General features: G+C 34.7%; 1 protein-coding gene across 1 annotated transcript in view; it reads right to left on the minus strand.

Annotated features, from left to right (window-relative positions):
• Window positions 1-21465, minus strand: part of TMEM135 (transmembrane protein 135) — a 215770-nt gene that overhangs the window by 19756 nt on the left and 174549 nt on the right. The window contains exon 7 of the mRNA XM_019739636.3: window positions 6654-6695. Within this exon, the coding sequence (XP_019595195.1) occupies window positions 6654-6695 (42 nt within the window). The remainder of the gene's footprint in view (window positions 1-6653; window positions 6696-21465) is intronic.

Consider the following 21465-nt stretch of genomic DNA (forward strand, 5'->3'; position numbering starts at 1 on the left):
ATCAAAACTGGACTAAATTTTTCCAAAGACAATACAAAGGAAATGTTATCACCATTAGATATCACTCAGTCAGTATCTTTTATCAGAGTTTTCATTCTTACTGTTTGCACCTTCAACATAAGAGTCATTGCTCTTATAAAGAATGACTAAGCTTCCCTGAGGGAACTCTACCTGTTGAATTTTCAGAAAATTAATCATAAAGTACAGAACAACATGGGGTCTATAATACTACACTAAAATTCTGGAACCTGGGACCCATGACAAACAGAATAAAACAATTTAAATACTCATAAAACAGAGAAACTTAATGTACAACCCATCCCATTTAGACAAGCTTGGTAAAACATCTAACGCATCAAATTGTAAGGGGTGTGCAATGAGATTGTCACCACGTGGCAGCTGTGCATCCTTGGTAACTGTTAGCCTAAAAGAATTTGGTTCTTAATCGTGGGGGTGCACACAGAGTTTAAGATATGTACTACTGCTCTTTATAAACAAGACAAAACTATGCTAGAACAGATACAGTAATACCTCTCACACATTTCATAACACTGTTGCTATTTTGGCCAGGACTGACCATCTCAAATTAGAAGTCACTTCCTCAGAGAAAATGCCCTGCCCTAAGGTGGAGTGAGTTAACCGCCCTTCCTTTGTGTTCTCATAGCCCAATGAACCTCCAGTACTGAAGCACCATTTTAGTAGTTTACATCCCACTAAACTGTGAGACTATGTATATCTTCTTTGCTATTAGATCCTGGTGCTTAGCACAGGGTTTGGCACATAGTAAATGTTTAGTTAATACACACTGAATGTATATAATAATAATTAGCATTGTCTGATAATTTACTACATGACAAGCACAGTACTGAGCCTTTTACAAATGTTAAATCGTTAAATCCTCAGAGCAACACTATGAAGTAGGTAACATAGTCTCCATAAGAGTTAGCATAAAAAAGCATCTTATCCATAGCCAATAATATCAGTATTTACTTGAACTCAGAACTGACTCTAATGCCTGAGTTCTTAATGACTAAGCTATGTCACACAAACACAGGCAGGTGACAAACCTAAGCTCTCATTAACCTGGCTAACACCATTCGCTCTGTCCTGGTGATTCCCTGAGACCCTGCCCCACCCAACACACTCACCTGGCCGAGATGCTTCAATCAGCTTTTCCATACAAGCAGCCTACCATTGCTGCACTGTGAACTTTCCTAAAATATCTCAAAGGTCCACAAATCCCTAACAAGCAGCGGCTGACCTTGGTGTGTCCTCTTTCTCTTACTAAACTGCCCCAAGCCCTGAACAAGAGGCAACCAGTCCCAACTTGCATTGTAACTCCAATCAGGTGGCGCCATGCATGGAATGGTGGCCAGTTTTGGCCTGGAACATAGCTTCAACTAAGTGGCCACAAAACCAGCACAACAGGCAGCTGGCTTCAGCTCACGGTGTGGTACCCAACAAAGGGTCTAAAGGCAGGCATTAATAGCAATTGGATTCGGTTCGTTGCATAGCCTCTCCCAAGTATATTCAAGTTCATTATAAGCAGCAACTAATTACAGATCACTTTGTAGCCTCACTAGACATCCCCCAGTAAGGCATAAATGGCAGCTGACCTTGTCCTGCACCAGAGACCCTCCCAAGAGCCTCCAGAACCAACATTAACTGGTGTCTGGCTTCAGACCCCTACATAGCAGCACCTAACCAGCTCTACAAATGACATACCCAAAGGGTGGACTCTTTTGGCACCAGAGCCCTATTAAAACAACTCCCGTTCTGTGGGGTCAGTTTCTGAACAACAGCTTGTCCACTGTAGTCATGGCCAGCCCTCGGAGCCAGTCAGCCTAAGGGTCAATCCCGACCACTGATGTGCCAATATCAATCAAGGCTCAACTATAAAAGGAGGGCACACACAACCCACACAAGGGACACTCTTGGAGCACCCACCTCAGGTGAACCGGAAGACTGTACCACTGGGCCTCACACAACAACTACTATATAAGGCTACTCTGCCAAGACTGGGAGATATAGCAGATCTACCTAATACATAGAAACAAACACAGGGAGTCAGCCAAAATGAGCAGTATGAAAGAACAGGACAAAACTCCAAAAAAAAGTAGCTAAACAAAATGGAGACAAGCAATCTACCAGATATAGAGTTCAAAACACTGGTTATAAGGATGCTCGATGAACATCCTTAGGGAAGAACATAGGGAAATAATAGATAAACTCAGTAATAACCTCAACAAACAGATAGAAACCAAAAAAAAAAAAAAAAAAGAAAGAAAGAAAGAAAAGAACCAGTCAGAAATAAAGAATACAATACCTAAAATGAAGCATATATTAGAGGAACTCAACAGCAGATTAAATGAAGCAGAGGATAGAATCAACAATCTGGAAGACAAGGTAGTGGAAAACACCCAATCAGAACACCAAAAAGAAAAAATATTTTTTTTTTAAATGAGGATACTTTATGGGACATATGGGACAACATCAAGCATGCCAACATTCACATCACAGGGGTACCAGAAGAAGCAGAGAGAAAGAAATAAAAAACCTATTTAAAGAAATAATGACAGAAAACATCCCTAACCTGGCAAAGGAAATAGACACATAAGTCCAGAAAGCACAGAGTTCCAAATAAAATGAACCCAAAAAGGCCCACATCAAGACACATCATAAATAAAATGCAAAGCATTAAAGACAAAGAGTATATTAAAAGTAACATAAGAAAAGCAGTTAGTTACATACAGGGGAGCTCCCATAAGATTGTTGCTAATTTCTCAACAAAAACTTTGCAGTCCAGAAGGGACTGGCACAAAATATGCAAAGTGATAAAAAGCAAAGACCTATAACCAAGATTACTCTACCCAGCAAGGCTACCATTTAGAATCAAAGGACAGACCAAGAGCTTTCCAAGCAAGAAAAAGCTAAAGGAGTTCATTACCACCAAATGATTATTACAAGATATATTAAAGGGACTTCTTTAAATAGAAAAGAAAACATCAAAAATATGAGTAAGAAAATAGGAAAGAAAAAAATTCTTGCTTACAAAAGCAAAAAATTAGTAAAAGCAATGGATAAACCAACTATAAAGGTTGTACAAAGGTTAAAAGGTGAAAGTAGAAAGATCAATGATAACAATAAGTTAAGGCATATACACAAACACACACACAAAGAAGTGAAAAAGAGTGGGAAAAATAAAAACACGGAGAAAATGAGTAAAAATTGTAGTGATTTTAGAATGTACTTGAACTTAAGCACCATCAACTTAGAATGCTATAAACATAGCTTGGGCTCTATGAAGCACATGGCAACCACAAACAAGAAGTCTTCAAGAGATAATAAGAAATAGAGAGAAAGGAATCCAAACATGACACTAAGAAAAGCATCAACATACAAGAGAAGAGCGTGTAAGAATAAGAAAGGAACAGAGAACTACAAAAATAATCTGAAAAAAGAAAATTAATAAAATGGCAATAACTACATACCTATCAATAATTATTTTAAATGTAAATAGAATGAATACTCTTATCAAAGGGCATAAGGTGGTTGAATGGATTAAAAAAAAAAAAAAAAAAAAAAAAGACCCATACATATGTTGCCTACAAGAGACCCACATCAGATCGAAAGACACACACAGACTGAAAGTAAAGGAATGGAAAAAGATATCACATGCAAATGGAAACAAAACAAAAAAAAGCTGGTGGAGCAATACTTATATCAGAAATAGTAGACCTTAAAACAAGGGTTGTAACAATAGACAAAGAAGGACATACCACAATGATAAAGAGACCAATCTCTTTATCAGAAAGAGAAATTAAGAAAACAATCCCATTACAATTGCATCGAAAAGAATAAAATACCTAAGAATAAATTTAACCAAAGAGGTAAAAGACCTGTATGCAGAAAATTATACGACATTGAAGAAAAAAACTGAAGAAGATACAAATGAATGGAAGTATATACCATGCTCATGGATAGGAAGACTTAACATCATTAAAATGTCCATACTACCCAAAGCAATCTAGAGATTCAATGCAAAATACCAATGGCATTTTTGACAGAACTAGAACGAATAACCCTATTTCTATGCAGTTACAGAAGACCCAAAATAGCCAAAACAGTCTTAAGAAAGAAGAGTAAAGTTGAAGGTATCATGCTACCTGATATCAAACTATACTACAAGAACATAGTAATCAAAACAGAATGGTACTAGCATAAAGAACAGACACACCTATCAATGGAACAGAATAGAGAGCTCAGAAATAATTCCACACCTGTTATGGTCAATTAATCTATGACAAAGGAGGAAAGAATATACAATGGGGTAAAGACAGTCTCTTCAATAAATGGTATTCGGAAAACTGAAAAGATACATGTGAAAGAATGAAACTGGATCACTTTCTTACATCATATACAAGAATAAACTCAAAATGGATTAATGACTTAAATGTAAGATCCGAAACCATAAAACTCCAAGAAGAAAGCATAGGCAGTAAAGTAAACTCTTTGACATCACTCTTAGCAATATTTTTAATAATGTATCTCCTCAGGCAAGGTAAACAAAACAAAAAACAAAGAAATGGGACTACATCAAACTAGAGTTTTTGCACAGTGAAGAAAACTATCAGCAAAACGAAAAGACAATGTCCTGAGTGGGGGAAGATATTCGTTAATGATACCTCTGGTAAGGGGTTAATACCTAAAATATATAAGGAACTCATACAACTTAACACCAAAAACACAAACAATCCCATTTAAAAAATGGGCAGAGGACCTGAATAGACATTTCCCCAAAGAGGACATAGAGATGGCCAATACATATATGAAAAGATGCTCTACATCACTATTCATCAGGTAAATGTAAAAACAAAACCACAATGAGATGTCACCTCATAACTGTCAGGATGGCTATCATCAATAAATCAACAAACAACAAGTGCTGGAGAGGATGTGGAGAAAAGGGAACCCTTGTGCACTGTCAGTAGGATTGAAATTGGTGCAGCCACTAAGAAAAACAGTATGGAGGTTCCTCAAAAAATTAAAAATAGAACTGCCTTATGACCCAGCAATTCCAATTATGGGTACTCACCCAAAGAAATCCAAAACACTAATTTGAAAAGATATGTGCACCCTATGTTAACTGCAGCATTATTTACAATAGCCAAGATATGGTAGCAATCTAAGACAAACGGATAAAGAAGAGGTAGTACATAAAATATACAATGGAATATTACTTCGGCCCTAAAAAATAATAGAATCTTGCAATTTGTGACAACATGGGTGGACTTAGAGGGTATTATGCTAAGTGAAATAAGTCATCAAGAGAAAGACAAATACCATATGATTTTACTTATATGTGGAATCTTAAAAACAAAACAAACAAGCAAACAAAACAAAAAAAAATTCACAGATATAGAGAACAAATTGATGGTTGCCAGATGAGAGTGGGGTTCAGGGGGATGGGTGAAAAAGTTGAAGAAATTAAGAAGTACGAATTGCCAGGTATAAAAACAGTCATCAGGAGGTAAAATACAGCACAGGGAATATAGTCAATAATATTGTAATATCTACACAGAGTGTCAGATGAGCACTAGACTTATCGAGGTGATTACTTCATAAGTTAAGTGTCTAATTACTATTCTGTATATCTGAAACTAATATTGTGTGTCAACTGTAATTGAAAAATTTTTTAAATTTTAAAAATAGCCAATATTTATTGAGCATTATGTGCCATGCATAGATCTAAACACTTTACATGCAATTAACTCATTTGATCTTCAAATGTTGAGACAATCATATAAAAGCTTCCCCTCGTATTGAACCCACCCTAACTCTTCCCTCCTACATTTACAGTAAATAATTACTAATCTTCAATAAGCATCTACTATATGTACTTTGCAGAACAGTCAACATTTATGACACAAACTGGAAGAGCACTGGGTATGGAGTAAGTATATATAATCACTGTATGATGGTACAGTCAAACATTCTAAGCCTAAGATTCTTCATCGTGTCACATGGGAATAAAAATACCCGTCTCATGAAACTGTGAAAATTCAGTTTTCTAATCTATGATAAAGTGCTTGGTGAACTATAACACAAAATACAACGCCAATGCTTAACCATCATTTCTACAGTGTCTATCATGTGGCAATTACGGTGGTAAGAGATGGGCTATAAGGTTAAAAGAAGACTCTACTTACTTTAGTGAAACTTATCATCCAAAATGTGTTTGGCAGTACATGAGTCCTGCCCTAAGGAAGCCCATAATCTGGTACTACACCGTTAAGTACTTAATTTTCCAGTAATTGTTCATGCATAGCTTTGTCTTTCCAAGCTCCCTAAAGAAAGAGTTCTGGCAATTCTTTTCTAATAAGCCATGGTATGAGGCACACAATAGGCCCCCAAAATAGTTGCTGATAGACTGATTTTCTTTTCTTTTCTTTTTTTTTCAGGGAAAAAAGACCAATAAATTACTCTTTCAATGAAATATTCATAAAATCACTTTTGTGGCCTCTAAAATTACTTTCAGCTTAAAAAGTGAGTCAATAAATATTTATTATAATTAGGTATAATGACATTTCTTTTATTAAAAAGTTAACTCACACATTCTCTTCACATAAAGGTAAATAAAATATGCTACTTACCGAAGTGCAGAGAATGTAAATCCTTTCAAACCATCTTTGCATCTAAAAACAATAATAATTTACAAAGATTAAACAACATGCTCTGCGATATAAAGTAGTAAATTAAATAGTTATTAACATTTTTCTAAAAGCGATGAATTTTTTAAAGGTTAAACTCTTTTAGGACAATGATCAGAGTAGTACAAGCGGTCAAACAAACAACAAACAATGAGGCAGGCCATCTTACACAATGATTAAAATAATAATGCTTTCCTACGTCATATGAACGTAATTTAAGGCTCAACTCTCAGATATGCAGGGTGAAGAAAGATTTAAGTAAATCTTCTACGGGCTCCATGTGGACGTGAAATGCAGGCCCAAGTGGCATATTCTCCATTCCACCCAATCCATGGGGGAGCAATTTGTTGAGAAGACAGAGGCCACACACACCTGCTGGCTATTATGTAAAGGTCAATTCAAGGTCCTGACCTCTCCCTACTTATTAATTCAGTGAGTGCAGAGCAATGTCGAGTTGGCAGGCACAAAAGGGCTTCAAGTTTAGTTCAACAGTTTTAACTTCTGAGTAAGCCCAATCAGATTACTTAGCACAGGGAACAGGGTGGGGGTGAGGAGAGAGCACAGAAAAATTCCAAATAATATTTATTGAGTACTTACTACTGCTGGACATTGTTTTGGGCCCTTTATATGTGTTGTCTCATTTAATTGTATCACAACTCTATAAATAGGTGTTTCTCTAGTCCACAGTTGTGCAGATGCCCCCCAAGTGCAGCAACTTCCCAGAGGTCACGACATCAATACTAGTAGTCAGAATTCAGGGGGGGGAAAGTTCAGCTGACTTAAAAGTCATGCTTTTCTCTTATACCTCCTCCCGTAAGAGGGTGTTCCTTTTCATTGGGGAAGACTCAAACTACATGGCAATTAAGAAAACAAGATTGTCAGATCTGCAAAAACTATTTTAACAATATTTTAAAACGGGGACATTACTATCGTGGTCTTAACGATCCGCTTTATAGGTTATGACCAAGGTCCTAAAGAATCTCCGGGTATCTAGTATCAAAATCCCTTGGAGAAGCTATAAAGATTGGTGACATAATGATGCTCTAATGTATGTTTATATTAGACACTGGATGTTCTTGGATAAAAAGTACATCCTCAAGTCTAAATGGGCAATGCTCTCTGAATGCCTTTTATATAAAAAGTCATGAGGAAAATGCACAAAACATAAGAAATCTATCTTAAAGATTTTAAATATATACATTTTTCTTGGAGGACATACAAAATCTCAGACAAGAATTTAATCCATGTGCACAGAGATGTTTTAAAACACTTAGGAATTCATTTCAATTAAGCAACATGATCTACTTTGTGGTCATGTTAACAATGAGAAACGTAACCACGGAATTTAGCTAACATACTACATAATTATCTGCCCTACACAGTGAGGGTAAAGGCAAAAGAATTCACATGTGAAGCTAAAAATGTGCATGGGAAAATTATAGCATTAAAATTCTTAAACTTATCCTTTTCCGTCGGAAGAAAGTGATTCTCAGTAACTTAAAACCCATAATTGGGTAATTTCTAGATAGGTGTGGTGGTGAGGGGGTAGGCTAGGGGTCGATTGACTGGAAAACAGAAAGCAGCACATTGATTAAAAGATTATATACAACTGGGAGCAAATTTTGGCTTTAGTATGTTATTGTTAAAAGCTAGCCATTTATCTTTGTGCAATGCTGAATAGATAAAGGATTCTGACAACTTGGTCTAGTCAGGATTGCATATTTGTGACCTTAAACAATAAATCTAATTGCAGACCAAACATCAAAAAGTAGCTTTCAAATATAAAAGGCCATATACAAATGAATTTGCAATTTCATTCTGATGGAAGTTTGGTTCTTTCAGCAGAACCCTGTGGGAAGCACTTCATATTGATAAAGTCTTAGCACAGATTCAAAAGGGGCTATTCTTCCTTCCATTCATGTGTATAAGGTCTGTTAACGTAATTGAGGGTCAGATGTCTATGTCAAAAGAACAAAAAAGTAATTATTCCCATAAAAAGAATCTTTAAAATAGTTATATTGTCCTGCATTTTGACACCAAGAGCATTGTCTGAGCCTCAACCTACGAAACACTATCGTAATCTGTGTTAAATGTAAAAAGTATGATATAAACATAAAGATGTATACAAAGCAGACCCCATTAGAAGGTATCTCACTATTCCATGGATCACGTTATTGTAATGTAAATTAAATCTCAGCCTCCATTCACGTCTTCAGGCTCACTGATTTATTCAGCAAATATTGACTGAGTGCCTACTATGTGTAAGCACTGATTTAGGTTCTAAGGATGTAACAGTGAACAATAGAATCCCTGCTTTCATACAGCTGACATTCTAGGTTGGGGAGAGAGACAATAACAAAAGTAAGTATGTCATGTGATAATATTTGCTATGGCAAAAAAACAAAGCACAATAAGGGGAGAAACTGTGATGGAGCCAGGGCTTATCATCTTACATAGTGTGTTCAGGAAGGGCCTCTCGGGGAGGGGAAATTCGGTGATTTGATCAGAAACCTTACTGAACTGAGGGAAGAGCATTTCAGTTTGCAGGAAGAGCAAGCACACAGCCCGGGTGAGGAGTCTGCATGGCACGTAAGGAGAACAGCAAGCAGATGACTGCCGCTGGAGCAGCACAGAGGAGGGAAACGGTGGTAGGAAATGAGGTCACAGTAATAGCTATGGAGGGAGAGAATGGTTTACAATTATTATAGGGTTCTTTAGGCACGGTAAGGACTTTGGAAGGTCCTCAGCAGAGGAGTGACAAGATCTGTTTTAAATTTTAAGATAATCACTTTGGCTGCTGATTGGAAAACAGACTACAGGAGGGCACGGTTAGAAGCACGGAGGCTAACTCCACGGGGAAGATGATTTTGGCTTGACTGGATCACAGTGGTAGAGGTGGACAGAACTGGTAAGATTCTGACTGTATTTCAAAAGCAGAGTTGGCGAAATTTCTTGATGGTTTGAATGTGGGATACGAGCAAAAAAAAAAGAATTTACAAATTATTGAAATATTGTCGGTGTGAGCCAATGGAAAGATAAAATGTCCATTTACTGAAGTGAGGGAGACTTCAGGTTTCAGGAGAAAAACCAAAGTCCTGTTTTGGACATGTTAAATTTGAGATGCATATTAGCTATAAATGGAAATGTTAAGAAAGCAAGTAGCTGGCTATACAGGTTTGGGTTCAAAAAACAAGTCTGATTCATATATAAGTAGTACTTAAATCCATGGGATTAGATACAATCATCGAGGCAGTAAGTGCTGATAGAGAAAATATCCTAGAAATGAGAATATTTTATTCCTCCATAGTTTATAGTGCAGAAAAATCTCTTCTATAGAAGGGAAAAAAATCATTTTTCCTCCTAATAAAATCAGTAATATTGTTTCATTTTTATTTCTGAGTGTGCATAAAGATAACATTTAACTCATGTTTACCTAGACTCTGCTACTGGTCTACAGTAGCTACTGGACTCTGCTACATAACTAACTAGTATGACTCAATCCATAGTTATTGAATCTCTCTACATTTGCAAGGTTCTATGCTATGTATGATTTAAAGCGAAGCCAGAAAAGACAAGAATTTGTGGAAAAAGAATTTGTGAAATTATATCAAACAATTTAGGTGATACACAACTAATTACAGAGGTCCCAGTTGGAACTTAAGACTATGTACAAAAATGTATAAAGAAGTTTAATGTTGCTATTAGAATAATATTCTTGGTCAAATGCCAATGGGGGGGAGAACCCAGAAAGACAAAAACAAAAAAATTCAATTAGAAGTGTATCGATAGTAAAAGAAACAATTTTGCCCACAAAGATTCTTTGTCTCATGCTTAATTTCCATGAAATTACTTCCATGAGCTACTTTTATCTTTACTACAAAATTGTACCGGCAGATGTCGCTAGTAAACCATTTTGGAAGTTGAGCTCTTTGATGTCATTTCTACATTAAACATTTTATTGCATGTTTTCCCTTAAAAACACATTTATAGATATTGAAAGTGTTGCTAATCGTGATTAAATTCCTCCAAGTAACTATAGTAATATTAGACTTTCAATGATAAGTGATTTCCTGTTCTGTAGGGGAGCAGAATTTGTCACACCAAAATAATGCTTTTTTAGGCAAATTGATTATTTTTTCTTTCTTAATTTTAATTGAGGTAACATTGTTTAATAATATTATATGAATTTCATGTGTACATTATAATTCAGTATCTGTATACTCTGTTGTGTGCTCACCACCAAGTCTAGTTTCCTTCTGTTACCATATATTTGATCCCCTTTGCCCAATTCACCCTCTTCCCCACCTCCCTTCCTCTCTGGTAACCCCCATTCTGTTGTTTCTATCTATGAGTTTGTTTTTGTTTTGTTTTGTTAGTTCGTTTGTTACTTTTTTGTTTTATATTCCACATAGGAATGAAATCATACTGTTACAGAATATGGTCAAAAGCATATAACTCAAATAGTTGTTGGCATGCTGGATGAAGTAGGATGGGTTCAGAGGCGTGAAGGAAGAAAAACTGTGTACTCTATATTTATGTATCATTTCAAATATTTTACAAGTATACACTTATATATTATTTGTGTAGTTTGTTTAATTAAAAACACCAATACTTGAACCTTTAGGAACAGATTAAACAGTGTAAAAGGTCTTCATCTCTATTTCACCAACACAATGGCACAGAATTTAAAACTCAAAATAGGCACCTTTACTAATTAATACTGCTAATTAATGCTGTAAAAGTTGTCTAGAAGGCATAAAATTACAAACTAAAATAAATGGTTTAGACTAGAATTTTCTGAAACTATGATCCCAATAAACATGGATAATTTCATTGAAAATTCCTTTGAGTATCAATTTCAAAATTTGTTGTCATTTTTAAACTCATTTTATTGGTTAGAAGGAAACTCAAATATTGGTTAAATATACATCATCTATCATCTCAATGATCGTATGTTGAGCACCTAAAGTACAGAAGAGGCTGTGCTGCCAATAACTTGAGGAATGCAAAGACAAACTATATACCATATCTGACCATAAAAAATATATATAGAAAGCATCTGTAAAGCTATCTGTATGTTTGTCAAATAAATGAAAATAATCTTGACCAAAAGTTCTAGCACATAATTTCCTGTATCAATAGTGCTTTCTAGGCGCTTACTCTCTTTATACTTGAATTCAACTTCAAAGTTCTTTAGCCCAGCATTTAACATTGTCTATATTCTTAAATGAGTTGGGAAATACAGTAGATTCAAAATCACAATTAAAGATGCTAAAAGATTTGCAAAAAAATAAAGACAAGTTAGATTTAAAATAGTCATACACATTGATAATTCTTAAAATATTCTATTGTATTGATATGAATCATCTAAGTAACTCGGTATCAAAAATAAAAGTTATATTCTTATATGTGAGCAAAATTATTTAAAACAGAAAATATCTTAAAGTTCAAGCATACTGGGATATGAAAAGAATGACATATGAACTTAATTATAAATTATAGTTACACACACTAGCTAGATCTTCAAAATTTTGACTTGCGTATCTATCATTGGTACTAAAAACATAGATATATTTGGAGTGAATATAACTGAAAAGTTTAATTTGAAAGTTAAAAAAGAACCAGAATGACTCAAATTTGTGACTCACAGTGGTCTTCATTTTAAACAAAACTTGTGCAGTTTTATAGTTTCTTCTGAAGTTAATTTTTTTTATTTTGCTTTTAAAAACCCACATAAAAGAATAAACCACTTTTTCTAACTTTCCTAACCCATTTTCAAGTGTACAAGCTCACCTTAACACTCAGTTACAATTTAGTAGTTAAAACTTGATTCTGATTGACACCTGTTTATAGTAAAATATTGAAAAAAGATTGACATGAAATTAATTTCAGACGTTTATTTTTGTTTTGTTCTAAAAAAAATCTTCAGTGTCCTAATCATACATGTATACTCCAATAGGTGAAATCAATAATTTGAATTTACTACTCAGAACTTGTGGTGTGTGAAGAAAAATAATTACATTGCTTATTACACACACAACAGGCTTTTCCTCTGAAGTCTACCATTGTTTGAATAATAAAATAGTGAAAGGTCAGTTTAAGTCTGCATATGGTAATGCAGGAACACAAAATAACTAATGTTATGTTCCTATTTTAAGAAAACTCACATACAAAAATCTGAGGTTGGAATAGCAGCAGCAAGTTAAGAAATTTGGGGAAGATTATTTTGTTAGCTTCATGAATACATTATATATCTTCAAAATAATTTTCAACTGGATTCCCTTAAATAGTGAATTCCCCAGTGCATTAAAAATATTACTTCTCATTCTGGTAAATATTTTACAGTACATTGATTTCATATAGAATGGAACACTGTTTGTTCTCAGGAACCTGAGGAAAGTTGCTGAAGCAGGCAGCAGTTATGGGTAATCAAGTGTGATTGGAAGTCCCCAGATGGTTACTGTGCACTTTTTTTTCTGGTGTGCCCTAAATATAAATTGGAAACATTTGGATTCAAACTTACAGTAACAACTCCAATAGAATCAGATTTCGCCTTAAACTTGGACAGGCTGTAACTGTTTTTGCTTTAAAATCCAAACTAAGGAAGGTCATGCTCCAAGCTGTCTTCAATTGCTAAAGAACCAAGAATCACCTTCAGACTGTGTCTAAGAGAAATGTTAATTAGGATGAATTTCCCCCTCAAAATGAACTGGTAATAGCAACACTAGTCAAACTTTAAAATACTTGTAAAAGGAGATTTTAGTTCCATTGGCCCTAAACCGAAGGCTTGTTTGCAGTTCCTGAGGAAATGGCATGTGCTTAGATTTGACAAATTAACTACAGGCGAAAAACAAATTTAAGATCAACATAGTGTTTTATGTAAATCCAAGAAAAAACTTACCAAGTTTTTAAGATCATGGCATTGCTATAGCAAAAACGATTTACATTACACCAAATGATAACCACAATGTTGAACTAATCTATTTTTTAAAGACCTCAAGACTAGCAAATATTTTCATTTTTCCCTTCCTATAATGGTTGTGAAAAAGATTAAAACATATGTTTTCAATAATATGGAATCTTTGAATCAACATTAATTTATGTTCAAATACATGTTGGTATCTATGTCATTAAAATAATATGGCAATTGGCTTTTATGTTGAACAAAATGAACAGCTATTTGAAACTATTAATGTTAGGCTATACTTTTTTCATAAATTGATGTTTATTTAATATCAAAATTCAAATAAAAAATAAATAAAATATTCTTCTCCAGGTAATGGAGCAAAAACAACATTTCGGAAGCTTCTGGAAAACTATGATATTCTGATTAACTGAGGACTGACTAGAGAGTATCCTAACTCTAAAAGAAAAACATGCATTTCAAATACTTCAGCTTACTTCATTCATCTCAAAGATGAACTTAATTTGTGGCATGTGTAATAGAAACTGGGCAGGTGAACACATATTGGAATCTTGCTGACCTATAGATGGTATTAGAAAAATGGAATACTGGAACTAAAGTAACCTGAGAGATTATATTTTACAAATTAAGAAACCAAGGCCCAGGGAGGTTAAGTGGTCTGCCAGAAAAAAAGAGTTTGGTCTCAGACATCCTCATACCACAGTAAAATCATTTTATGTCCCAATCATCTAACTCTGTGACTGCTGAGGTCTCGGTGTAGAGAAGAAATATTACAGAGAAGAAGTAGGGGTATCTTGGGTTGGAGAAGAGAAACCACAAATCACGTGAATTAAGAGAGAGAGAACAATGCTCTTTTAAATGACATTATACAAAGACTATAAAGGGACCTAAGAGCATGGATAGTTTTAAAGGAACCAATTTCCAGTTTCTCACTTCCACATGTCCTCCTATTTAAACAGCATTTGCCTGAAAGTGTACTTTGATCAGGAATCCATGCTGGCTTCTCTTATTTGCCTCCTCTTCATAATAGTTATTTTTCATATCAGTCTCTCCAGAAATTCCTGAACAATCATAAGGCTTATCCTTGGTACTAATTTGCCACCTTTAGCTACTTAAATTCCAAAAGCACCTCAATCACAGACATGAATACAAAAAAAAACAGCGCTGAATTGAAGCTTCACTGTGTTTCATATTATACACCAGGTAAGAAACTGGATTTCTGAAGGAAATTCATGAGATGACTTCTCCCTTATCTGTCTCTCGGTAGCAACTTGTATCATCGGTTACTTTCCGACACATTTCACACTTCTTCACCGCTCTCATTTTGGTCATCCTGGTCCTTTCACACTGAATGCCTTCTTCAACTGCCCTCCTTTTCTGAGAGAATTCCTACCCAGTCTGTCAGGAATGGCAATTTGTCCCACAATCAGATATGACTGTAACTTTCTCAAACTCTCTTTGTTCTTTGTCTGTTCTAGGGGGGGGCTTTTATTTTGACTCTGGCTACTTATGGTAGGAATTCCACAGTTACCTAATTTACTCTATGAAATTTAGGGTTTCTTATGGTATTCTGTATATCCATACCACAGAAATCAAAGGAGCGACTTATAGAGTTGACTTCTTTAATAATGAGGCTGGGAAATGAAAGGTTAGGCCAGGGATTCTCCAAGCGTGGTCCCTGAACAGCATCAACATACGATGGTAACTTGTCAGAAATACAAATTCTTGGCCCCACCCAGACCTACTGAATTCAGAAACTCTAAGAGGGGGCCCAACAATCAGTATATGTTTTAACAAAATCTCCATGTGATTCCAAAGCACGCTCAAGTTTCAGAACCACTTGGCTAAGTTATGTTGCAGTAATGAAATTTCAGTGGCTTTCTATCACAAAACTTTATTTCCTGCTCATGCTACCTGTCAAACAAAGGTTGGCTATGGCTCAACTACATGTCATCTTTTTTCTGGACCTTAGGGTAATGGAGAAGCATTTACTTGGATCTGTTGATTGTTAGAGCAGAGGAAAGAAGGGAAATATGGGACACTTAGTTCTGACTCTTCTGCTCAAGAGTAACATAAATCATTTCCACCCATATTTCATTAGCCAAAGCAAATGTACGGCCAGGCATGATGTCAATAAGGCAGGGAAGTCTAATGCTTCCCCAGAGAGGGGAAACAAAGGTTGTTGAACAATAACACAGTCTATCACACAGACCAAGCATATTATTGTTAAAGATCAATTACATTTGTTTATTATATTTAAAGAAATTCAAAGCACAATTTCCTTTTTCCTCCTAAATCCTGCCAATATTTAGTCTTTTTCACAATAACTTCAATATTTCACTTTAAGTATGATAATTTCAAACCTTTCTGTTTCAGAAACAGGCTTGTCCTACAACGTATTGATATTTTACATATATGCATAAACATGTGTGTATGTATATTCTGAGTTTTTCCTATTACTAAAGCATTCGGGAATTTCACATTGTTCAATTATGTATCCCAAGTACCTACATCAGTGCACAGCATATAAATCACTCAATAAACATGTTGAAAGAAAGAAATTTTTATCTGTGTAGTAACTGAAAACACAATTTATAGTAATTATATTGCCAACTGGGTTCCAAGTTACTTGGATTCATTTTTTAAAAACAGCAATTCTAGGGCTTTTTTTTTTTTTTATATTCAGTTTCTAAAGAAATTTTTTTTTAATTAGCTACCCCAATACTTATTAACAACTTCCAGTGATCACCCTTAATATAAATTTTTATTGATTTTACTGATAATTTGGTATGAATTTACCCTTAGACACAAATATGCATAAATAGGGGTCTAAATAGGAGTCACTTTTCTTACTGAGGAGCTATTTTTTAATAACCCAAATGAAAAATAACAGTGACTGTAATATAAAACTATCATGTCCAAGGGCAGGCTTGGGGATGCTGCTATAGGCATGTTTGTCACTTTACTAGAAACTGTTAACTGAGTAAACAAGTTGAGACCATAAAGTTTGTAGGCTGGGGCATTATTCACATTCATTCATCATTCATTCACTTATTCACACAGTTATATGCTTCACAAATATTTACCATGAGTCAACTATGTGCCAGGCAGGTTGTCAAGTGCTCAGGGGAACCATTGTCCATGTTCCCCAGGAGTTCACAATCCAGTGGGACGTACACATAAGTGAAAAGTGCTAGTACATTATACAAAGTACTTTAATATAAAATACACAGTGCTATGGGAACACAGAGGAGGGGTGCCTGACCTTCGCTTGGTCATGGAGGGCTATCCAGAAAAAAGAGATATTTAAGGTGATACATAAAGGAAGCAGTAGAAAGCAGGGGTGCAGGAGATATAATACAGTACCATATATACGACTTAAAGAAAAGGGGACATTGGGTATTCTGGGAACTAAACAGGTTTCATGTGACTGGAACATGGAGAAAGGACGCAGAGTGAAGAAAGACTGGCACAGGCCAGACCATGCCAAAAATGAGTTTGAACTTCACCTATAAGGCAAAAGGCCTCACGCCCCAGAAGAATGACACGACTAGCTTTGTGTATAACAAAGACATTCCAAGTACAGCTTTCATGAAACTACTACTGACTCCCGCTTCATTGTTTATTTTTGAACTATAATCTCACTTAGTAATATTTGTTGAAACTTTTTAAATGGCAACTTACAAACTGAATTCTGTTGAAAGCAACAGATATTAAAGCCATCTAAAAATTACATTCTTTGTTTTAAGACAGCAAATTAAACCACACATCAACATTAAAACAGATTTTAATACCTTTTGATAGATTACCAAATTAGTTTAAAGTAGTAACTCTTTTCAAAACCACAACTACATAAAGACATAAAGTATCAAATTTATTGGTACTATTAAATTCAGGTAACTAATACTGGCTGTTGTAATAAACAAGCCAAAAAACCTCAGCGTTTGGACATAACAAAAATCTATTTCTTGCTTGTCACTATCCAATCAGGAGTTCATCTAGACCATCTCTGCTACAGAGAGTAACCTCATGTCTGGCAGCCATAATGATGTCGTTCTAGATATTGCTCCATCTGTATATAATTAATAAGCATGTATCATTTACTTATTGTGGGAATAGGGAAGGATGATGAAAAACAAGACTACCGATATGTAATGTCGAATGCAATAGTTATGTAATTTTGTGTGATTAACACTGTATTTAGAGAACTATGAAGCAATGGTTATTCATTTACACATTCATTTGTTCTACAATTATTAACCACTGAGGCAGCAGAGTTAAAAAGAAGGGCTATGGAATGAGACAAGCAAGTTGTTTAAATTCTGTGTCTGTTTCTCCATTTGTAAAGGCAAATAATAGCATCAAAGTCATATGAATATCATACTAAGTGCTTAACAAATATCACCTATTATTACTGCTTCTGCTATCGCTACTACAAACACAACTACAAAGATGAATGTATGTTAGTTACTATCTTCAGCACTGGGACTATAAAAAAATATAATGATCTCTACCCATATGAAGTGTGTAACATAAACAGTCAAATGAAAAATTGACCTGAACTGGAAATGGGTCCATCGACATGTGAATGCAAAAAAAAAAAAAAACTGTGGCATATAGGGGAAGACTACTGAGCAAAAAAAGAAAGAACTGCTGATATATTTAACAAAATGGATGACTTTCCAAAACATGCTCAGAAGAAACCACACACAAAAGTGCATCCTGTGTGATTCCATTTATATAAAAATTTTCTAATGATTTTTTTTTAGTTACAGTAAACATTCAATATTTTATATTAGTTTCAGATGTACCGCATAGTGGTTGACATTTATAGAGTTTATGCAGTGATCCCACCATGATATGAAATTTTAGAAAGAAGAAATCTAATCCAGTGACACAAAGCAGGTACCAAGAATGGGGACAGGGGCAGGAACTGATTACAAAAGAGCACGAGAGTACTTTTAGGAGCAGTGTTTAAGTTACTTGACCTCACAGAGCTTCAGTTTCCACACATGTAAACTCAAATAATATTATTTGCTACAAGAGGACTGTTATGAAAATAAAAAGGGTGTAATGTATACAGTCTGAAACAGAGAAGGCACTCAATAGGTTGTTATTGCTTTAGGATTGTACTGCTTTTCTTTGGTGAGGAGAGAAAGTGCAGGGAGGGTTTGCCCATTCTACCACATAGCTAGCTAATCACATGGTCAAATTTTTGTAATAAAAGAGTTAAAAAATCTTAAAACTACTCATGGAACATTCAATTTATAATCCTTTGGTATTATAATTTTAAGATAACAAAATTGGCAAATCAGCCCCAAGAAAGGGAATAAGTGATAAAGATAGACAGGAAAGAACACCAGAAAAGATTCCATGAGGGCGGGTGGTAGAAGAGAATGGGTTCCTGAAGTCCTTGCCCCTTCTGTGAGGATCTCCTGGGAATTCTTCAATCTGATGAGCCTTACCAGCCTTACAACTCCACTTCTGTGGACTTTTTTTGAGGAGAGCTGGACAAGGGAGGGAAGAACAGAGGACTAAAGGAATACCCTGATACTTTCTGAGAAACTTTAGAAAAAGATGTGTTTTTGTTTTTCCTCAAGCTTTACTAAAAATGAAATTAGAAAACTAGAATAAAAAGGCTTTACTTCATCAGACTATTTGGAAAAACTAAGTGCTTTGACTATATACATAAAACGTGACAATGGATACACACATTATCTGCAAATATTCATGCTTACCTTCAAAACAAAAACGAAGAAAACCCTATATGACCAGCCTAAATGAAGAATAAGGAGGAACGAAAGAATATGTAACACCCATATTCTTTCAAAGACAGCCATTAGTGTTGCAAACAGAGAGTTCAGTAAACAAAAGTAAAGCCATCAGCACGGTATTTCTTTTCTTTTCTTTTTTTTTTTTTTTTTTACGCAGATCTAGTAAGCCAATTTATTTAGGTTTTGGTTCAGCTAAGAATGTGTTCCGATTTAAGTAACAGAAAATCTAACTTGCAATAGCTTAAAAAACAGTTATTCTTTTTCCTCACATAACACAAAATCTAGGAGTAAACATAGCTTGCATAAATTCAGCCTATCAAAGATGCCAGACTCGGTCTCGCACTGTATTGTCCCATACAAAGTTTTAAGAATAAATGGCTTTATTCTGCATGTTTGTTACATTTGTTCACAAGACAACTTTTCTGCTGCAAAATATACATTCATTTTCAAGACAGAATGACAGAGAAAAGAGGGCAATGCCATCTATGTCTGCCTTGTTAGCACGGTATTTCTTATATATCAATTATCTGGTGTTGATAATTCAAAATGCAAGAAAAAGACCAAATAGCTATTCCTATTTGAGCAATGTTTCATTTACTTTATCAGAGCCGACAACATTAATGTCTTAGAAGGGTCTTAGTTATCATGAATTTCAACAGAACTTATTGGTTCACCTACAAATAGGTCAATAGATATATACGGCCTGATATACTGACAGGTTAATGTTTTTCCTTCTGGTGAGCATTCTTCTCCCATATCAGACTCCATAATTGATTATAGTAAGACAGAATCTGAGAATCTCATTTTTAATTCTGGCTTTTTCATTAAATAGTTACAAGACCTTAAAAAAAACTTATGTTTCTGAGCCTTAGTTTCTCTAAAAAATGAAAGGACTGAACTGAATGGTCCTTAATATTCCTCACAATTTAAGTAGTCTGATACAAAATATTACCCACAATTTTTTATGATCTGCTTAAACTTGATATAGTCCCAATCTGATTCTAGATCTCAAATTAAAATACTATAATTGTATCAATTGTAAATTTGTATGTGATGTACTGGAACATTGAACTCTAGGGACCACTGACGATATGGTTCCTTATATGCTCTAAAAGTAGAAAAAATACTGTATCATTAACATTCTACCCAAAGTAAAAGAACTTCTAACACAAGTGAACAAACTATACACGCAAATGTTCAAGGTTGTATTTTACCTTCAAGATAGTTTATCTACTTGTCTTAGTCTACAATATTTCTGTACGTGGAAATATCTGAGTTCTGTTGAATTAAGTATAGCAAATAATCAGCGTATATTTATAGAGTATGTTTACATTACCATCTGTATTTGTTGCTAGCTGACTTTCTACAGTATGTTCTTACTTTACCAGCTTGGAAAGGTTGAAACATACATGTGTACATTTCACAGAATATGTCTTAGAATATTTAATGTATATATGATCTAATATTTAACGAGAGAGTATCTTAGAACATTTAACAAACCTACATTAAGAAATGTTTAAAAACATATAAAAGAAGCTCACGAGACACATATACAGATATACATATACATATATACATACATGTACATAAAGACATACTTCTTTTTGGATTATATGTGTTCTTTTTTAAAGATGGGCAAAACTACCGTATTTCCCTGAAAATAAGACTGGGTCTTATATTAATTTTTGCTCCAAAAGACGCATTAGGGTGTATTTTCAGGGGATGTCTTATTTTTTCATGTACAACAATCATGAAAAACATTTATTCAAATAGTCATGTCATCTTCTGGAACATCCTCATAATGTACTAAATGCGTCCGTCTGGCTGAGATCTCAACTGGGGCTTTTTCTCGGGGAAACACGGTAATGCATGGGCTCATTCAAAGCACTCCTAATTACATCTTAATTCCCTCCTTAGATACCATACTAGACAGTATCCATTCCTTGTAATTTTATATTTTCCTTTGCATATATAAATTGAAATGCTGCAAAGTCAAAACCAGTATTATTATTTAGAAATGCAAAAACTAATTTTCTTTTCAGTGCTACACTATTTG

Source organism: Rhinolophus sinicus, chromosome 14 (assembly GCF_057876585.1).
Source record: "Rhinolophus sinicus isolate RSI-liver-muscle chromosome 14, RSI-T2T, whole genome shotgun sequence".
Taxonomy (NCBI): Eukaryota; Metazoa; Chordata; class Mammalia; order Chiroptera; family Rhinolophidae; genus Rhinolophus; species Rhinolophus sinicus.